Below are 21,638 nucleotides of genomic sequence, written 5' to 3' on the forward strand. Positions count from 1 at the left end.
ACTAACTATAAAGTGAGCTGTGAGGAATAGGCCCTTTGTTCCTATATAAACTGCTCCACGTTTAACAATTTCAATGCTTTCAAATGCATCCAACAATTTAATACTGGATGAATTTTTTAAAAATTTTACATTATTTATATTTATTTTATGATTATGTGCTCTTTAATCCGGACATTAACGGATCTCTTAGTTTGCCCAACATACTCTTTTAGCTGATTGTGATTGTGACGGGAATTATGCTGGAGATGTCAGTATTGTAGATAAAATTTTAGAATAAAAAAATATTTATGTAGTTTTTTCTAATATTATGTGGTAAATAATTATGTCATATATTGTCAAAGGCTTGTGTTATGTCCATAAAGGCAGTGGAAAATGGGTGAATTTGTTCTAGGGTACTGTGCTGTGATATAAAGCCAAGCTGGTGGTTAGATATTGATAACTTATTCCCCACGTTTCTCCAGCAGTAATTTTTGAAGTAGTTTGGACATGTTTGGTGGAAGACTTCACTTTTTCAGTTGCTTTTCCCGTCTTTGGTATCAGATGACTACATTCCATGATAGTGGAAAGTTGCCATCTGCATTAAATATCCGTTTTAACAAAGTTTTTCTCAGTATAAAGTTTTTTTAAAATGTATTTCTTTAAAAATGGGATATATTTTTCCGTTTTTAGCAATAACTAACTCTGTGTTTCTCTGTGTTTTCAAACTACTTTTTTTGATACGCGAATTTAATATATACAGACGTGTTGATTGTTGTATCTCGATTATGTACGTCTAGAACTGCGCGCTTACGTAGTTCTCACACTAACTCTATTTTTCCTACTCTCGTGCAAAGGATATAAGAAAATTCAATGGCAAACCTAATCAGGATAATCAGACATTTTGATAGAATTATGGTATCGTCGTTAGTCTTTGAGAACTATGCGGAGGTTAGTTTGAATCTCAACCTTGAAAATAGGGCGAAATCGGCGTCAAGAAGTCAGTTCCAAACATACAAACACAGGTGGAGTTAATGGAAGCACGTTCAAACGCCAATTTTAACTTGGTTTGTTCTATATGCTTCATAATTTTCCAATAATTCCACTATCCAGTCTTGTCTTTCTTTATCGCTAATTGTGTTGGTCAATATTTCGTAAGATTTCGTTGCATTTCGGGTTCTTTTACCTAAATATGTCCGAATTATATTATTACGAACGCGTCTCCACCTTGGAGTCGCTCCTAACTAGATGAAGTGGAATTTTAAAAGTCGGTAACGGCGTGCGGAGCCTTTTACATACTTTTTATAAATCACGGAATTCCTTTGATGTTTGTTTTATATAAGTAGTTATATTATATGTGGTTTATTCACATTGTTTCTTTAGAATAATTTCTAATAAGGTTCATTTGTTTTGCTTCTCTATTTTCTAGAACTTTTAAAAATTCTTTTCGGATATATATCAAGAGTTTGTGTAGCGCAGTGTAGTTAGTTTATAATAAATAGTCATAGTGAACACAACGAAATAGTAAATTAAGGGAAGAATTTAAATAAAATAGTATTACTGATGAGTTAATTATTATTAAGTTTGTTGAGTGTAATGGAAAGTACTTACATAAATTAAGAATGTAAAAGGCAATTTTTTATAAACTCACTCCACGAATAGAAAGAGTGTAAATAATTAATAAAAATATTTCAATATATAAGTTTATGGCTTTTAAGTTTGGTGATATAATAGATGCAAAAGCAAAGAGACGTTCACATTTTAAGTAACATTTCCTCACAGACAATTCGTGTTTGACTAATTTTATCATCGTATAAATATTGGTATTGACATTGACATTGACACTGACACTGACATTGACATTGACATTGACATTGACATTGACATTGACATTGACATTGACATTGACATTGACATTGACATTGACATTGACATTGACATTGACATTGACATTGACATTGACATTGACATTGACATTGACATTGACATTGACATTGACATTGACATTGACATTGACATTGACATTGACATTGACATTGACATTGACATTGACATTGACATTGACATTGACATTGACATTGAAGTTGACGTTGACATTGACATTGACATTGCATTGACATTGACATTGAAGTTGACATTGAAGTTGACGTTGACATTGACATTGCATTGACATTGACATTGACATTGTCATTGTCATTGTCATTGTCATTGTCATTGACATTGACATTGACATTGACATTGACATTGACATTGACATTGACATTGACATTGACATTGACATTGACATTGACATTGACATTGACATTGACATTGAAGTTGACATTGAAGTTGACGTTGACATTGACATTGCATTGACATTGCATTGACATTGACATTGACATTGTCATTGTCATTGTCATTGTCATTGTCATTGTCATTGTCATTGTCATTGACAGACATTGACATTGACATTGTCATTGACATTGACATTGACATTGACTAATTTTATTCAATTATTTTACCTCTCCTGACCCCTCCACTAACTCTTCATAATATTATATAAGGTATAACAGTGTTGTTTTTAGACTATTTCGGCAATTTTTAAAATTTTTCTTTCCGTAAGGACCTTTCTTGTACTTCAAGTAATATTATAAAAAAAAGAATTAGCGAGATCCGTTGAGCAGTTCTGAAAATTTGCTCTTAGCAACATATTCAGCGATTAATTTTTATATTATATATTAACATTTAACTTCGGTATATGTTCGTTAGCCCACCCAGTATAGTATTGATTTCCAGCTTTGTTATTCATCTGAAATTGCTTCAATTTGCTTTATATTATAGCAAAGTCAAGGCTGATTTTACTCTACTTGTACGGTTTCTCGGTTGACGAGAATCGTCGAACGGTTTAAATTTCAAAGTGTGCACCCACATGAAATTCTAACTTCGAATATATGTAAATAGGAGAGAATTTACGAACATCTGGAATGACTTGACGAAAGTAAACTTCTTCAACTCTAAATCTAAGCAACCGTCACTGCGGCAGTCCAGAAACCACAAACCACTACAGATTACATATTCCTCAGTTTCCAGAAGCGAAAAGTTTCCGAACTTTGCTGCAGATATTTCATGCATTTATATTTATCATTATGATAAAGATATTCTTTGAACTATTTTCAGTTTATTCTCATTTCTATACGTACGGATAACTAATAGGGGTCACAGTCTTTTGGATGTTTTCCGTAGCTCAAAAATGTGAAGCCTACCAATGTCTTGATACTTGTTTACAAACATCTTACCTTTAATAAACAAGTATGTTACAACGGCTTCATATATCTAGTAAATAAGTTTTAGTTCTTTGGATATTTTAGAAATATTAGATTGGATTTTTCATAAAAGTTATTCACTTATTTTATCAAAAAAGTAATCCTCTTGTAAATACGTCAGATAGTATATTGTTTATGCCCGAAGTAGAACCAGTAGATGGCACGTGAAGTTTCTTAACAAGCTGCATTGTTTAACTTCTGGAATATTATTGAGAAAACTTTTTAAATAAACTGAGTTACCTGTAAAGTTCGAAAGGCACCCGAGGTTATGTCGGATAAATACTGACAAAATGCTGTTTTCTGGAATACATTTTCGAGATTACTTCAAAGGCTTATAAGCTGTTTTTATATTTTTACCGACTTTAATAAAAAGTTGGTCGATGAAAGGACGATTAGACGTACTTCATTGGAGAAAAACGTGATTGAGAAAATACTCTTATTTCTATCATAGAATTTTTTTTTTCGACACAGTATTCTTCAAAATGAAAAAAAAAGTGTCTCATACAGATATTTTTGAGTACGACAAACAAGATTCTAAAAAATATATTTCAATAATATTTTTCTCAGCAGTTTTTAGGTTATGTAGAAGATCTAACTAAGTAAGCTAGAGATTTTTTAATATCTCACAATTCATCTTCGGTATCTGAAGACGATAACTTGATTATGATCTTTTGGTTAGGTGATTTCATCCAGAGAGATTTGGGATGAAATATTTGTACATATACAGATTTTAGGGTGTTAATTCATAATCAAAAACAACTGAATATCACTTAAATATCATAAAAATATGAGTAAGAAAAATTGAATAGTACAGATATATATACGTAGATCTATATTATTAAAATGGAAATTCATAAAGCTGCCGATTATACGAATTGAAACCTAACCTAACTTAGCCTGTATTACTTTTTGGCCGAATTTACCAATGAATTTAAAACGATATTTGTAAAACCCTAGGTCGAATTTACATCCTCCGGAGCAACAGTTGATTTTATTTATTGATAAAACAATAAAATATAAGTTAAAATACAATACAAAATAGTTATTTTTAATTATACTGCAAGAAAATTAATATTTCTTTCATAAATATCTCTAAGCTTTCTAAATTTGGTGCTCAATAATGGTTTGGCGAGATTGTCATTCAATTAATCCACCGAACAGCAGTATTTAGTCCATTATTATTTTGTTCAAAGGACCAGATTTTATCAAATTATTGCATTCTATTGATTTATCAATATACCAAATACATTTCGGAGATTTGTTAATTTTGTTTCAAATATTTTTAATTATTCTTTCTGCTCGCAAAATTCTGCAGTAGAAATCTTTTCTGTTTCTGCAGTAAACAGTTTATACTTGATTGATACTCAGAGTTACAATGTATTTCAAAAATGAGTTCATTTGACTTTAATGAGGGAAAAAATATAATAATATTCTGAGCTTTTAAATAGGATGACGTTAGTTTAACATTGAGTAAGGTACAAAGTCGAGTTTTTCACTCAAGTTTTATCATTATCTAAATTGTTATTTTCTAGTATTATTGGTGTTTGGTTTACGGCCAGTCATGTTTTCTTTGAGACATGAGTCTTCTTCCATTGGTTTAGTTTCTCTTTTTCAATTTTGTTAATAAAGTTTTAAGATTCCTTGAGGCTTTATCGATAAAAAATCCATTATTTCCATGAATAGCTTGATAATGAGCTTTTCTTGCCATACTTTTTTTTGATAAAACGTTTGTACTTTAAAATTTTGTTGACCAACTATAGGAAATAATACTTAATGATTTAATTTCGTCAATTGAACTGAAAATGTCATCAAAGTTCAAACTTTCATCTTTCTGTTTACATTTTTTAACAATTTCTAATTCATATATTACATGGCAATTGGATTAATCAGTTTTTTATTCATTTGAGTTGAAGTCGTAGATGATACAAAGTAATAAATTTGCGGTTATTGTTGTAACTCAACTGATCAGTTGCAACAAACTTCATCTGAGTGACTTATGCCTTGTCACGTTTCGTAAACAAATAAATATTCAAAATACTCTTATAAATGTTGAACAAGTTCAATAAAATTTGATTGAAACGACTGGTTATAATTAAAAAATATTAACCTTCATATCTAAATTAATACGCACGTACAATTTATTTATTTAGGCATTTGAAATACGTACTTCATTTCGGGGCGTAAAAATTATACGTTCTAATAAACTCCATCCCTTAAAGTTTATTATAACGTCATAAAGTTATGACGCATATAATGTCATGAAAGTTCTCGACAACCAATCCACACCATTTTTGATTTCTAATAGCTGCTATTTTCTCTTATAAAGGGAGCCGAAAATATATTGCTCAAACATAAATAAAAATATTTAATAGGTTTTGTGAAGCAATATTACTGAAATGGGATTTTTGTGTCTCTTTAGTCCTACGGAGACATATTTGCGGTCTTTCAAACTACACTTTAAGATACTTTCAATATACAGTGTATCTCTTGTGTACACACGGACTTCTCCGGATAAAAAAATACAATGATAAAGGGTGATAAAGGCAATAACAAGGTTATAGATTATTACAAGAGACTACTCTGTATATTTTGAGATGCCATGACGAGCTAGGGCTGGCAACATTGCATTTTTGATTACCTTAATTTGACTTCCACCTGAAGAAATTGATAAATGAAGAGAATTCATTAATTGTTTGAGAGTAAAGATCGACTGACCTCAAGCTGTTAATTTGTGGAAACTACAGTTGAAAAAGAAGTCTTCAAAATTGGATTAATGCAGACGAGAATGAATATTGAATGTACTATACAACTCTCAATATTTTATCAAAGAACATGGTTTAGGATATTTATTGATGCAACGTTAATTACAGGTGCTTCAGCTGCATATTTTCCATATTTTTCTCCTTTGAGTGCTTCAGTTTTTAAAACCTTCATTTTATCGTGGTGCAAGAAAAATTGAAGGACGAAAATTCAGGAATCTTGAAACTAATAAAAGCTGGAAATTGATTATCGATCTTGAGGCACTAAATCATGACTTGTTTTATGTGCTTAAAATCAAATTACAAATCAATGAACTTCCAGGTAGTGCTTAACAATGACCCTTATCACAAAAAAGTTTTTGGTTAAACCCTTCAATATTTCATTGACTAATTATTTGCTACAACAACAGTTATATGCTTACTATTACCAAGAATAGAGAGGCCTATGTACAACATTTATAATATCACTGGTCTCTTCAGCATTTGTCCTTGGTGGCTGTCCAAAGCTAGAGAATGCTCGAGGCGCCGCTGGATTTGAATTTAAATTTGTCTTCTTGTGTTGATAAGTGCTTGACTGCAGATAATATCTGTTCTAGTTGTTTCTTCAGTCCATAGAACAAGTTGATTTATTATGGATTGAACATAGATAAAGTCATGTAAATAAAAACCAGTAGTAGTTTTCATGTATCTTCTGGTGTACCGCGTTAAACTATTACTGCGCCGAAGAAAATTCATCATTTTAAATCTCATTATGAGAGACGTGAGGAATCGTTTTATGAAGAAATTGATCCCATAGTATTTATATGCATCAATTATCGAAAATCATTAATGGTAGATCTAATATCTAGGTCTAAAATTCTAAAAAAAAATGAAATAGGTGTAAGGAAAACAGAAGGACGATTGTCTATACAATGAAACTAACAAATGGAGCAACAAAGAAAATTCAGGAATCTTCGAACCAACTAATAAAAACTGAAGTTTGTTTAACGATCTTGAGGTAGTAAACATGACTTGTTTTTTGTGTATGAAATCAAATTACAAATTAATAGATTATGTATATATATGAACTAGAACTTCCAGATAGTGTTTTTACGCTTAACAATGATCCTTATCACAAAAAAGTTTTTGGTGAAGTCCTTCAACATTTCATTGACTATTTTATTCCCAGGATTTGTCTTCTTGTATTGATAATAATGGTTAATACATCAACTTCTCAGATTTATCATAGTTTTTTTGATATCACAGCTAGAATGGTTCAATGAAGTTCACATAAAAATTTGGATCAAACTTCTAAAGCGGGACATATTGCTGTCCCCACGCTAAATCTGGAATAATTTGCCAAAACCGAAACGTTTATGCACCTCAAATATATGCTAATTTACTATTACCAAGAATAGAGAGGCCTATGTACAACATTTATAATATCACTGGTCTCTTCAGCATTTGTCCTTGGTGGCTGTCCAAAGCTAGAGAATGCTCGAGGCGCCGCTGGATTTGAATTTAAATTTGTCTTCTTGTGTTGATAAGTGCTTGACTGCAGAGAATATCTGTTCTAGTTGTTTCTTCAGTCCATAGAACAAGTTGATTTATTATGGATTGAACATAGATAAAGTCATGTAAATAAAAACCAGTAGTAGTTTTCATGTATCTTCTGGTGTACCGCGTTAAACTATTACTGCGCCGAAGAAAATTCATCATTTTAAATCTCATTATGAGAGACGTGAGGAATCGTTTTATGAAGAAATTGATCCCATAGTATTTATATGCATCAATTATCGAAAATCATTAATGGTAGATCTAATATCTAGGTCTAAAATTCTAAAAAAAAATGAAATAGGTGTAAGGAAAACAGAAGGACGATTGTCTATACAATGAAACTAACAAATGGAGCAACAAAGAAAATTCAGGAATCTTCGAACCAACTAATAAAAACTGAAGTTTGTTTAACGATCTTGAGGTAGTAAACATGACTTGTTTTTTGTGTATGAAATCAAATTACAAATTAATAGATTATGTATATATATGAACTAGAACTTCCAGATAGTGTTTTTACGCTTAACAATGATCCTTATCACAAAAAAGTTTTTGGTGAAGTCCTTCAACATTTCATTGACTATTTTATTCCCAGGATTTGTCTTCTTGTATTGATAATAATGGTTAATACATCAACTTCTCAGATTTATCATAGTTTTTTTGATATCACAGCTAGAATGGTTCAATGAAGTTCACATAAAAATTTGGATCAAACTTCTAAAGCGGGACATATTGCTGTCCCCACGCTAAATCTGGAATAATTTGCCAAAACCGAAACGTTTATGCACCTCAAATATATGCTAATTTACTTTTAGCAAGAATAGAGAGGCCTTCTCAGTCCTAATTGCCTATGTAAAACTTTTATAATATCACTGGTCTCTTCACCGTTTGCCCTAGGAAGCTGCCCAAAGCTAGAGAATCCTCGAGGCACCGCTGACTTTGAAGTGAGGCTATTCAGTTAGGTCAAAGCCCGGGATTTTCCTTTCTGTGTTGATAAGAGCTTCACAGCAAAGAATATCTGTTCAAGTTCCGTGTTTATTCCTTAGAATCAGTTGATTTACTATGAAATTTAATACAGAACCTCGTTTTGAACATATAAAAACAAAACAACACTGAAAAAAGTACAGTCTACGTCAAAAATATTATATTTCCTGTGTTTAAAAGTCTAAAAACCACAAATTCATCTAATGGATAAGAAGAGAAGTCACATAAAGAAGGAACTCACCAAAATGATAAAATGTTTGCTGTTTATCTCTGAAACGAGACAAAAAAGACTTCAAAACAGCAACAAATAACTGTCGTAAAAAATATATTAGGAGACGAGTCTACCAACCTATAATTTACCAAAGGAATACTTACTCCTTCTTATTTCATAGAAAACTTTCTAAATGTTGATTTGAATTATTAAAATTCTATCGAAAAACATTTTTTTCATCCTCAAAATTAACGGTGATAATTGGTATGTCAAAAAGTAAAGTAAAGTTGGTGTGTAAAGAAACAAACTTCAAGCAGTAGTGCGGAAAAAATGTTTTATTAAGGACTCCGTAGTGTAGTGGCTAGAATACAAGGCTCATAAGCGGGAGGTCCCAGGTTCAAGTCGAGCTGATGCCATTTTTTATGTTTCTACTTTTGTAGAGAGAAAAGTTGACAAAACTAATTGTTGATTTGTTCTAATCTTGATTCAAATAGTCAAAATATTAAAAAAACTATAATATATTTTATAACGGAAATTACCATGAACTTCCGTATTTTGATAAAATTTTCAATAGTAGAATAAAAATTGTATGTTATTCGTATGTAAAGGCCTTTCTTAGACGATTGTGAATTTTATCATAAGAACTGCCGTCGAGAAAAGGCTATTTTACACACTTGTTACATAAATAACGTTTTTTTAAAACGGCTAGAATGATTAAATGAAGCTTAAGCAAGTATATTTTTATTTCCAGATGAATGTACCAGAAATGTGATCTTTTATTCGTAACATCGAAAAAAACTTGAACCCATGTCGGGAATCAGAAGAAAAAGAAGTCTAGAATGGCAAGACAGATGTTACAGTTCAAGCGAAGAAGAAATGCCTGCTAGGACAATTGATACTCATGTATTCGCTTCTCTTTTGGCTAAAGCACAACAAGAATATTCAGGTTAGTCTTATTTCGAGCTTATTATTTATATTAATACAATATCAAATGAATTATTTTGATATGTATAGTAGTTGTAGTATAAAATCTATGCTAGAGTTAAGTAATCCAAAACAACCCTTTTCACAGCGGCGCATCATTATCAATTACTTATTTATTATTATGAACTCTAACCTCATTAAGTTATCGTTGCTATAAATGTGTCTATGTTTAGTCTGTCTGTCAGTTTTATAGATTCCACTTCAACCCCATCAAAGTATCGTCTTCAATTATTTATTATTAATGTGACTATAATGAACCATAAATATATTTATCTAATTTTGTGATTATTATTCTATAAGATAAGAACTAATACAAGTAAAAAGAAGTCTGTAAAACTAATACTTCGTTCATTCAATTTGATATTCGTTTAGTACGCCAGTCAGATTAATGTAACTAATTGCAACTTTAAATTATTAAATCCTCAATTTGCTAAATAAATTGTTTTTTTTTTGGAGTTTACTCCTTAAGAATCGATTTGCATATATAAGGGGACCGGTATGAGAAAAATGTGAGGAGTAAAATCTATCGATGAATGACCTCGTTACGTTTTTGGTGCGCATCCTATGATGCGCAACTTTCTAATTTGTCAGCGTCAACATACTTATATTGCTGTCATTGTGAAGTTTTATTATCATTGTGTTCCGCTAAAGTGGACTGAAAGTATTTCCAAATAACTATGGCAGAAAGAGGTGTTGATGATATTGCTGGAACATCTAACAAACGCGTGGTTGCAAGGTACGTTATAATTCATGTATTATATGTATGAGCATGTACAATTTGTATTTATTAAATATTTTAATAATTATCGATGTAGTTCATATAAATATATATTTGACATAAAATTAGATAATCAACCCAATATGGATTATCGAGCGCATCCACATAAAATAGAAAATTTCTAACCTAACCAAAAATTAATTTTTTTGTCGATGTCTATAAATTCTTCCACGTTATTATGATTTATTTTATAAATAATTTTTAAATATTAACAACTGTAGTCAATAATTCGATGATATTATCAGAAAAATCGACAATATTTTTTCATTATAATAATGTTTTTATATAATTTTCTTTCGAAAAGTTATTTTTTAGCTTATTTAAATAATTTTCATGTACTATTTATTATTGTATGTGAAAGATTTAGTGACATAATTATCTTTTTATAACCATTTTTGTTAATTATTAAGATAATATTATATTTTAAATAAAAAATTAATTATAATAATTTTAAAAAAATGTTTATAAAAACCTTTTTTTATCAATTTTCTTAAAGTCGATTAAAATTTTTATAATAATGCATTTATAAATTTTCTAATTTTTTTTTATATTTTTTGACTAGGAAAAAATCTAAACCTCCAAAAACTCCAGCCGAGAGACAGCGAGCTTACAGATTAAGAAAAAAATTAATGAAGGAAGCCCAAAATATTCTGGCAATCAACCAATCTTTTTTAAGTTAAATAAACTCTTTTTGCGTCTGGTTAGACTATCGGAGCTGACACACACAAACAATTTTTTTAAAAAGCAAGTTGATGAATTGAGTTATTTAATTCCAGTATAAGAAGCGACTTCTACTGAGACAAGAAGCTCCCAATAGAATTTGAGGTATATAGGTAAAACACCGCTACTTACAGGTATATCCCGGTTGATTGTTTCCACTGTATGCAACATAATATGGCCAATTTCCATTTCCTGGTACATCGTCAAATTCATTTTTTACTCAAGATTAAAAGATACAATGAGAAAAGAACTCAGCGGTTTTGATAAGATAATTGTATATAGGTTCGTGAAATCTCTCTCTGAAACCATCTTTTTATCAAAATCATAATGAAAAACACGAGTAATTTCCTCTGGTACTTTTCAGTCTTATTTATACAAAAGGAATTGAGAGGAATTTTCAACAGAGTTCGCTCAAAATTGGTTTATAAATTCAGCAATCCATTAAAACAATTAATGTGTGACGATCTGTAATAATTGTGACAGGAAGTATATTGGGCAGACTCAGAGACGCGTTAATATTAGATTTAAAGAGCATATGGCTCGTTTAAAACATAATTGGACCAAAAAATCGGGTATTGCTCATCACGCCGCCAGTAATAATCATGAAATAAGTAAAAACAATGTATAATTCTTATAAAGTTCATCCGACAATAGGTTGAATAGGTTTTAGTTTGATGCCTGAAGGCGACAACTTGGTTATCGAAACGCGCGTCAGACAGTGTCGGTGTTGGTATAATGAGACGAAAAATATGCTTTTTTTACAGATTTGATTTCTGAGACATTTATTTGAAATAGATATGAGACTTTTTTGATTTAATCACTTAAATCATTGAACAACAGCAATTGTTTATTTAGCATTCCTTATATTTATGTTTCAACTGCTAATAAAAACTTCAATTGAAAAAATGTAGAACAATACGACACAAATATGCATATGAAAGTAACTTATATGGGAAATGTGGGTTGTTATACCATAAATTACGTTTTCTAGCCAAACGAACAATTTAAATGGAACTATTCGGTGGCACGTTATATTCGTTTCATGAATACGCTTTTTTTTCGTTTAAATTCTTGTGAGCTACAATAAATTAACAGTTATCTCATTATGATAATGGATATATTTCATGTCAACTCGTAATAGTGATGTTAGAAAGTGATACCTCTTGTTTATTTTACTTTAAACTTTTCAAAAACGATACTTCCTAAAAGAGATGGCATACTTTCATTCATTTATTAACGATGAGAACGTTTATAAACAAAATCGACCATCTTATTATTAGGCAGGCTGAAAAATTTCATAGGTTTACATCTAGATGGCGCTATCTGCATTGAATCCATATGATTTTCATTCAGTCTCAGCCTTCAGAAAATACGTGTATAGATTTGACAGTTTCAGTACTGTCAGTTTGTGAGTTGTAGCAGTTTGAGTGAAGCAGCTTTTGTTGGTTTTAGAAAATTTATAAAAAAAGAACATCATGTGTTAATAAAGCTTTGCTGTTTTGTAAAAAAAGACTATAGAAGTCACCACTTGTATTGATTATTAGGACTTCACCCTAGAAAAATCAACCGTTAAGACGTGGTTTGCTTTAAGTTTAAACGAAACGAGTACCGAGGACGATGCACGCAGAGGACGCCTCAAAAAGCTGTGACCAATAAAAACCTAAAAAATGGTCAAAAAATAAATTTTCGATAACCGTCAGATTAAACTCATTGAGATAGCGAAAATTCTACAGATATCAATGTGTTGGATATAACTTGAATTTGAGGTATTAAATCGTGAAAAATCTCTAGTGGCAATGAATGAAACATTTCATATTGGAGTCCAATCGACAGTCAGTCAAGTGAGCTGCATTGAGTCAATCGCCCCAAAGCAAGGAAAGACGCAAAAATTGGCTGTCAAAGATATGACATAAGTATTTAGGGATACGAATCATATAATAATCATCATCAACAATAAAAAAAATCCTTAAAAAGCGACTATTTTTAAGCGTTATTGGAGCTTCTGAAGAACGAAGTTAAGAGTAACGAAACGGTATCATTTGAGAAAGAAAGAAAGAGTTGTTTCAGCAACTTAATGCGCAATGTCACAAATCAACGGTTCAAAACAACAGCCGAAAACCTTATATGCAAATATCTGAAGAGAAAAAAACAGAATTAATTAGCAGGAGATCCTACAAGATTTAAACTAGCTGTGAACAACTGATCCATTCACCAAATATAACTTGAATTGGGTATGTGAAAGGTCTATGCGAAGTAGGTGCTACGCAAAGTCACTATCGATCAAAAACAATATGAATTTATGATTCTGGGCAGTGTTTTGAGCTATTAAATCGTGGAAAATCTCTACTATTGACGTCGATATGTAGCAATGAATGAAACATTTCATATTGGAGTCCAATTGACAGTCAGTCAAGTAACCTGTTCTTAATCGACCGACTCCAAAGCGAGGAAAGACGCAAAACTTGGCTGTCAAAGATATGACATAAGTATTTAGGGATACGCATGGTATAATATTCATCATCAACAATGAAAAAGAAGAGACTATTCCAAAGCGTTATTGGAGTTTTTGAAGAACGAAGTTAAGAAAAACGAAACGGTACCTTTTGAGAAATAAAAAAAAATATTGTTTCATCAACTCAATGCACAGTGTCACAAATCAATAATGAGATTGCACAAATTGGGTCCAAATTGCTTCCACATCTATCGTATTTTCCAAATTTGTATACCAGCAACTTTTTTCTGTTCCCCGATCTTAAGAGGATACTCGCCGGACTAAAATTACGCGCTGATGAAGAAGTTATCGCCGAAACTGATGCCTATTTTAGAGTAAAAGAAAAGTCGTATTATAAAAAGATTTTCTAGTCTACAAACTTGATGATGATGATATTTAATGATCAATAGAAATATCTAATATATTTTTTGCATATATTTATTCATTTCAAAACATACAAGATGTTAGGTTAGGTTAAGTTAGATTAGGTTAGGTTATTTTAAATAAGTTTCATTGACAATAGTTACATAAAATGCTTTTAATTAAACAAGATGTTAAAAACAATGAATTTCATATTCTTTATCTGAATAAAACTCACTGGCTCGTTTTCAAATTTCATACCATGATGATATCTTGATTCACACAAACGCAATACCTCTTTTCCTCAATCAATTTTCTCAACTTTTGATTCTTAACATCTTAACATGTTAAAGTAACCAGTGATTGTCGAACCAAGTTAAGATTGTTCATGATAATCTGATAATCGTCATTCGTTAACTTTCAAGTCAAAGAATATATACAGTGCTTTTCAGATGAAAGTATCCACCTTTAATAACTTTTGTAATACTGGTATTTAGAAAAAATCTAAAAACAAGTCAATTTATGTTGGAAGGGGCAAGCATTATGGCTTATTTAAACTTACTGGAAAAGCCACCCCCTCGCCCCTAGCAGCATCCCCTTTATTTTTTTAAATTACATTTCATATTTTTTATGTAAAATTTGGATACTCCTCTTTGAGCTGATTTCAAAAATGTATAATACTTGTAGGTTAAAGTGGTTAGTTTATGAGATAAACAATTTTTCTTTTAAGAGCACAAGTTTTACTTATTATTTACTTTCACCTTATTTGCCTGTACTAAAATGGGTTGTACAACAGTTCAAACTCTTTAGTCTTTTTAACTGTGCTATTTATTCTACTTAAAAAATCCAAACAACAAAAAACTCTACTTTTTATTAAAGTTTGACATTGTCAACTAGAATTTGTAGTCACTATTGATAGTGTAATTTGATACATTATTTATTTTGTTTCTCTGAAATGGTTTACTCTTTGCAAGAAAGAATTGAAATTGTAGGTTTATACTACCAAAATAATAATTGTGCAAGAGCTGCTGCTAGAATATTTAACGAATTACATGACGGAAGACATGCAACTCATAAGTATGTAATTCAACTGATGGAGAAATTTACCACAACAGGGTCTGTTTGCAATAAAGTGCATAAGCGAGAGGGACTCGTAAATAACGAAGCAATCCAAGTGGCAATTTTAGGGCAAGTCAGCTTAGAGGCTCAACAACCCCAATCGTTGTCAACAATAAGTAGAGCGATCGGTGTTCCATCTTCTACAGTTTTCCGAGTTCTACATAAATTCAAGTACCACTCATACAAAGTTAAGTTGGTGCACGAGTTGAATGAAGATGATTTTGATCGTCGTCTAGAGTTTTGCGAATCAATGACGCAAATTATCAATAACAATCCACAATTGTTAAACAATATTTTCTTTTCAGATGAATGCTCATGGTCATTAAATGGCTTAGTAAATAGGCATAATTGTAGATATTTGGCTGAAAGTGATCCACATATTATGCGTGAATTCCATACACAACATCCCCAAAAGTTAAACGTTTGGTGTGGTATCCTAGGTGACCACATTGTCGGACCTTTCTTCATCAACGGAAATTTAAATGGTGAATCATATCTTGAGTTACTCAGGGAAGGGGTTGACCCACGTATTACAACAATAATAGAAAATGATGATAACCTTTCCGAAGATTTACTGGTATTTCAACAAGACGGAACTCCCCCACACTATGCTATGCCTGTCCGACAATTTTTAAACGAAACATTCCCCGCTCGTTGGATAGGTAGAAGGGGGCAGATGATGGAGTGGCCACCTAGGTCACCGGATTTAACACCCCTAGACTTCTTTTTATGGGGGTATTTAAAAACAAAAGTTTATGCTACCCAACCAGAATCTGTCGACAATTAAATCCAGCCGTATTAAGCAATGTCAGAGAGGCATTTCAAAATAGATTATACCATTGTATGGAAGTGAATGGTACTCATTTTGAACACTTATTGTAACTTCATAATAAATAGCACAGTTAAAAAGATTAAAGAGTTTGAACTGTTGTACAACCCATTTTAGTACAGGCAAATAAGGTGAAAGTAAATAATAAGTAAAATTTGTGCTCTTAAAAGAAAAATTGTTTATCTCATAAACTGACCACTTTAACCTACAAGTATTATACATTTTTGAAATCAGCTCAAAGAGGAGTATCCAAATTTTACATAAAAAATATGAAAAGTAATTTAAAAAAATAAAGGGGATGCTGCTAGGGGCGAGGGGGTGGCTTTTCCAGTAAGTTTAAATAAGCCATAATGCTTGCCCCTTCCAACATAAATTGACGTGTTTTTGGATTTTTTCTAAATACCAGTATTACAAAAGTTATTAAAGGTGGATACTTTTATCTGAAAAGCACTGTATATTTACCACGTTTATCTGGCTAGGATTTTGTTTGGACAATTGAGATGTCCTTCTTCAAGTCTTTGATGGTCAATTGAGGGAGAATCAAGTGCTAAACGTAACTAGTAGAATTTAAGAAAGACACAACAACTGGTTTTGTAATATTTACGTAAATTGGCTAGTAACGGAATCGTTGTTCTATATATTTGAAGCCCTCCAATCTTTTTTCTATATGATAATTTTGTTTCCTTCAAACTTCAGATTCGTATCCATATTTTAGAGGATGTTATGAATTTCATGATCAATTTTTATATGAATCCATAAATCGTATTTTTCTCTCAAAAGGTAAATAATACGTGCCCACCTCGACATTCGCATCAGAATGTAACATTCGTGAAGACCTTTTCGCAAACGCAAAAACTTGGAATAAGTATATGCCTGAACGGCTTCATTTCATTCAAATATATTCAAAAATAACATTCCTATCCTTCCGTATTCCTTTTATTATGCCGGTATAACAGATAGAACAGAACTGGATATTGTTTGCATCAAAGAAAAAGTTTGCAATATGAACGTTCCAAAAAAAGGATAAAAATTCAATAAGGTTATTTTCATTTGTTACAATATTTGCACGATTTGTTCTTGGCACAAGATTGAATTATGGCAGTTAACTATAATTGAATAGATTAAATACATAAAAGTAATAGAAAAGCCCAATAAAAGCAGCAAAACTCAACAGAGGTTTACCATAACCTCTAATACTGACAGGAATTCGACGAGGTGATAGTCTGGACCCATTCTTGTTAGCGTAAAAGAAGTTTCTGGAGAATAAAAGATGAGACGATGATCAATAAAGATATGATGCTACATCGACGACCCTAAAACGAGGATGACCTGCAGCGTTTGATATAACGATTCAAAACAACAGCCAAAAACCTTATACGCAAATATCTCCAAAAAAAAAAACAGAATCAATTAGCGGGAGATCCTACAAGATATAAACTAGCTGTGAACAACTGGTCCATTCACCAAATATAACTTGAATTGGGTATGTGAAAGGTCTCTGCGAAGTAGGTGCCACGCAAAGTCACTATCGATCAAAAACAATATGAATTGATGATTATAAGCAGTGTTTTGAGGTATTAAATCGTGAAAAATCTCTAGTGGCAATGAATGAAACATTTCATATTGGAGTCCAATCGACAGTCAGTCAAGTGAACTGCATTGAGTCAATCGCCCCAAAGCAAGGAAAGACGCAAAAATTGGCTGTCAAAGATATGACATAAGTATTTAGGGATACGAATCATATAATAATCATCATCAACAATAAAAAAAATCCTTAAAAAGCGACTATTTTTAAGCGTTATTGGAGCTTCTGAAGAACGAAGTTAAGAGTAACGAAACGGTATCATTTGAGAAAGAAAGAAAGAGTTGTTTCAGCAACTTAATGCGCAATGTCACAAATCAACGCTTCAAAACAACAGCCGAAAACCTTATATGCAAATATCTGAAGAGAAAAAAACAGAATTAATTAGCAGGAGATCCTACAAGATTTAAACTAGCTGTGAACAACTGATCCATTCACCAAATATAACTTGAATTGGGTATGTGAAAGGTCTATGCGAAGTAGGTGCTACGCAAAGTCACTATCGATCAAAAACAATATGAATTGATGATTCTGAGCAGTGTTTTGAGCTATTAAATCGTGAAAATCTCTACTATTGGCGTCGATATGTGGCAATGAATAAAACATTTCATATTGGAGTCCAATCGACAGTCAGTCAAGTGAACTGCACTTAATCAATCGACCCCAAAGCAAGGAAAGACGCAAAACTTGGCTATCAAAGATATGACATAAGTATTTAGGGATACGAATGATATAATATTCATCATCAACAATAAAAAAAATCCTTAAAAAGCGACTATTTTTAAGCGTTATTGGAGCTTCTGAAGAACGAAGTTAAGAGTAACGAAACGGTATCATTTGAGAAAGAAAGAAAGAGTTGTTTCAGCAACTTAATGCGCAATGTCACAAATCAACGGTTCAAAACAATAGCCGAAAACCTTATATGCAAATATCTGCAGAAAAAAAACAGAATTAATTAGCAGGAGATCCTACAAGATGTAAACTAGCTGGGAACAACTGGTCCATTCACCAGTGTATCCAATGTACATACTTAAGAGATTTCAAGGGCTAGCAACTCACAATAGAAGTAAATAAGGTTCCAAGGATTTTTGGTTATCCGCGAGACCTCATATGTAACAACAAATATATGTCCACTGATATTATATATGCAGGAGAAACTTAAGAAACTTGATACAACAAAAACGAAAATCGTGATGATTGCAAAAGAGATTAAAACATTGAGTACTATTGAAGGAGCGAGCCTTAGAGATCAAATAAGAGACAAAACTATGAGAGAAAATCTGATAATTCAGGATATGGTACAATTTAGGAGAATGAGACGACGATATTGGACAGACCACGTCGACAGAATGATAAATATACAAATAAAAAAAGTGTTTTAGTGATTATCCCTTATAAAAAGCACGTACGCTTTTAGACGTATGTATAATATATAGTTTCATGTATTTTTATGAGTTATAAGATTCGTATTTTTAATGGTGGTCGTAGATAATGGATTTTTATGTAACATGTGCGCAAAGTAGACTTTTTTCGACCAATGTGGATATTGTTTGCTTCGAAGTTCGAAGAAGGTGGACAATTCAATATCATCTCATCTCAATTTTGTTATATAAACTATTTTCGGTAATTATTTAGTTTAAGTTGCATATGCCCGATTTCCTTTAAATTTGAGTATGTTATATAATTTTTTCTTCAATAAATACTTCATTTCTAAATAAATATGAATAATGTGTTTTAAATAGAAATTCACCAAAATACTGACGATAATGAGATCTAGTTCTTCTATTACAAGGTATGTTGTCACGGATATCTCGCCAAAGTCTTACAATATTTTGAGTATGAGCCTAACCTAACCTAGCCTCACCTAACCTAACCTTACCTAACCTAACCTATCTAAATTTTCAACCTCGAAAAAGTATGTGAAGGAATAATTTCCGCGCCATATATATTAAATTAATCAGCATAATTTTCTCCACAACTTACTAAAATTTCAAGGAAATCGGGCGTATGGAACCCAAACTAAATAATTATGGATGGATGGATGTAATGCTGCCCCATGCATTGACTAGAAGAGTTACAGGTTTTTTCTTGAAAAAGTGAGCGGTATCAATCACATCTTGAATAAATTTATTGATATTATCCCATGATAAAGCTTTCCTTAGCATCCCACGCTGTTCTTATTTACGAGCGAGACTCTAAACAAATATTTTCCTTAACAATCAATGTATTTTTTTCAATATATACACTTTATAACATAGGAGGTTTCATTATTTTTGGTTTTTACTGAAAATAGCACATTTTCAGAAACTTTTTCTACACGTTTTACATTCACGAAAACGGTCATATTCATGATGGTAACATATTAAATACTATCACATTCGCTTCCTCAGTTATATCTGATTAAGTATCACTATCATAATCAAGATCCAGCATTTTGAAAATAACTTGAAATAGGAGCAACTGCCACCAAACACAGACAAACCGCTTTTAGAGTAACCGCAAAGAATGATCAATGGATGCTTGGAAATTGTATTGAAAGAATTGATAACATCAATGATAACATGTATGAAAATGACGAATATTCAATTCAACAGTTGCTTAAAAGGACAGAAAGCCATGTAAAATTGTATTGGAAATATTCATTTTCGATATATTCCAAACGATGTAAATTCATATTCATAGTTGTACAAAAAATATTATTCGTATCTCGTGTTTTTTTAGTAGATTTGAGAAGATATTTGGCCTGAACCTGCACACTCTAATGTGCCAATTTACGCACTGAATACAAAAAAAGCAGTTTTATAAAGAACAAGACTCGAAAATTGAAACATCTCGTTCTAATTTTCCACAATTCAAAGATTTTCTATATTTATATTCTAAAATATCCTTTTCGCTTTCCCTTTTTCACTTTCCTCTACTGAATTCCTGTTTACAATCGCGCATACTTATGAGTTCATAAAAATCACACTCATAACAAAATTTCCGTATCTATCTTGAATCTCAATCTGCAAGTTATTTTACCGATTTTTCCTCAAGTTGTTACCACTTTTCGACGCTTCATTGCACATCACCCTCTTGCGGAAAGTTGTTTCCCCTTCATATAAGAAATATTCGTCAATTCTGTAATCAAAGGACATCTTCTCTTACTGGGTTCAAGTTCGTTACCACTTTGAAGCAAAAATTAGAACAATATAACTTCTTCAAATAATTTCATTTGGTATATACAAGATGTCTCAAGTCAACAGTATGCTACGGAATGTTCAAGGTTTATTGATAAATTGAAGTGAGAGGCGATTTGTTTAAGCAATTTTTTGATTTATACCGAGAAACAAAAAAAAATTAGCGACGTGAAACAATTGCCAAGAACCAAATAAAGATTTGAAGAAATCGTTTACGGTTAATCACACTGTGAGAATGAGAATATCCAGACAAACAAAAAACAAAGAAAAATGCCACAAAAGAGAAGATAAGCTTTGGTTCAAGCAGGTTATAGAAAACTGGAAGCGAAAATCGACACCCAAATATTCTGAGATGCAACAAATCAAAACCTAGAAGTATCAGTGACAACGAGCTTTCTCTCGCTAAAGTATTAGAAATCTTTATCGAGCTTTATTTTACTTTTGACAGGACAGTAACGGCGATAATGAGACTTATTATTCTCAGAAATAAATTCAAGAGTGTGTTTCAAAAGACGCAACAAGTTCATCGTACATTTATCCTTCTGGAAATTCTGTAATCTCCAAAATTTATGGGAAAGAGTTTGTGAAGGTGTGGTTTCGTTTTATAATGGAAACAGTTTTGTTGTCGCGGCTCGTCTCTATTGTCTAAAACAATTCGTGACGCGAGCGCCATTGCTTTCTCTTTGACCGCGCTCTAATTTACTGAGAATAGTGTAGAAGTATAGTAGTCCACAAATTGGATATTGGTAGATCAGTAGCGTGATTTCCTCTCTTATGGAAAGTAATAACCTCATATTATCATCATCTAATATAATCAATGCACCTAAATTT

General features: G+C 31.7%; 1 protein-coding gene across 1 annotated transcript in view; it reads left to right on the forward strand.

Moving 5' to 3' along the window:
• The window catches only part of LOC130446940 (teneurin-a), a 556,419-nt gene that overhangs the window by 38,695 nt on the left and 496,086 nt on the right, over nt 1-21,638 (forward strand). The window contains exon 2 of the mRNA XM_056783483.1: nt 9,517-9,711. Coding sequence (XP_056639461.1) covers nt 9,573-9,711 — 139 coding nt within the window. The 5' untranslated portion in view covers nt 9,517-9,572. The remainder of the gene's footprint in view (nt 1-9,516; nt 9,712-21,638) is intronic.

Source organism: Diorhabda sublineata, chromosome 7 (genome assembly GCF_026230105.1).
Source record: "Diorhabda sublineata isolate icDioSubl1.1 chromosome 7, icDioSubl1.1, whole genome shotgun sequence".
Taxonomy (NCBI): domain Eukaryota; kingdom Metazoa; phylum Arthropoda; class Insecta; order Coleoptera; family Chrysomelidae; genus Diorhabda; species Diorhabda sublineata.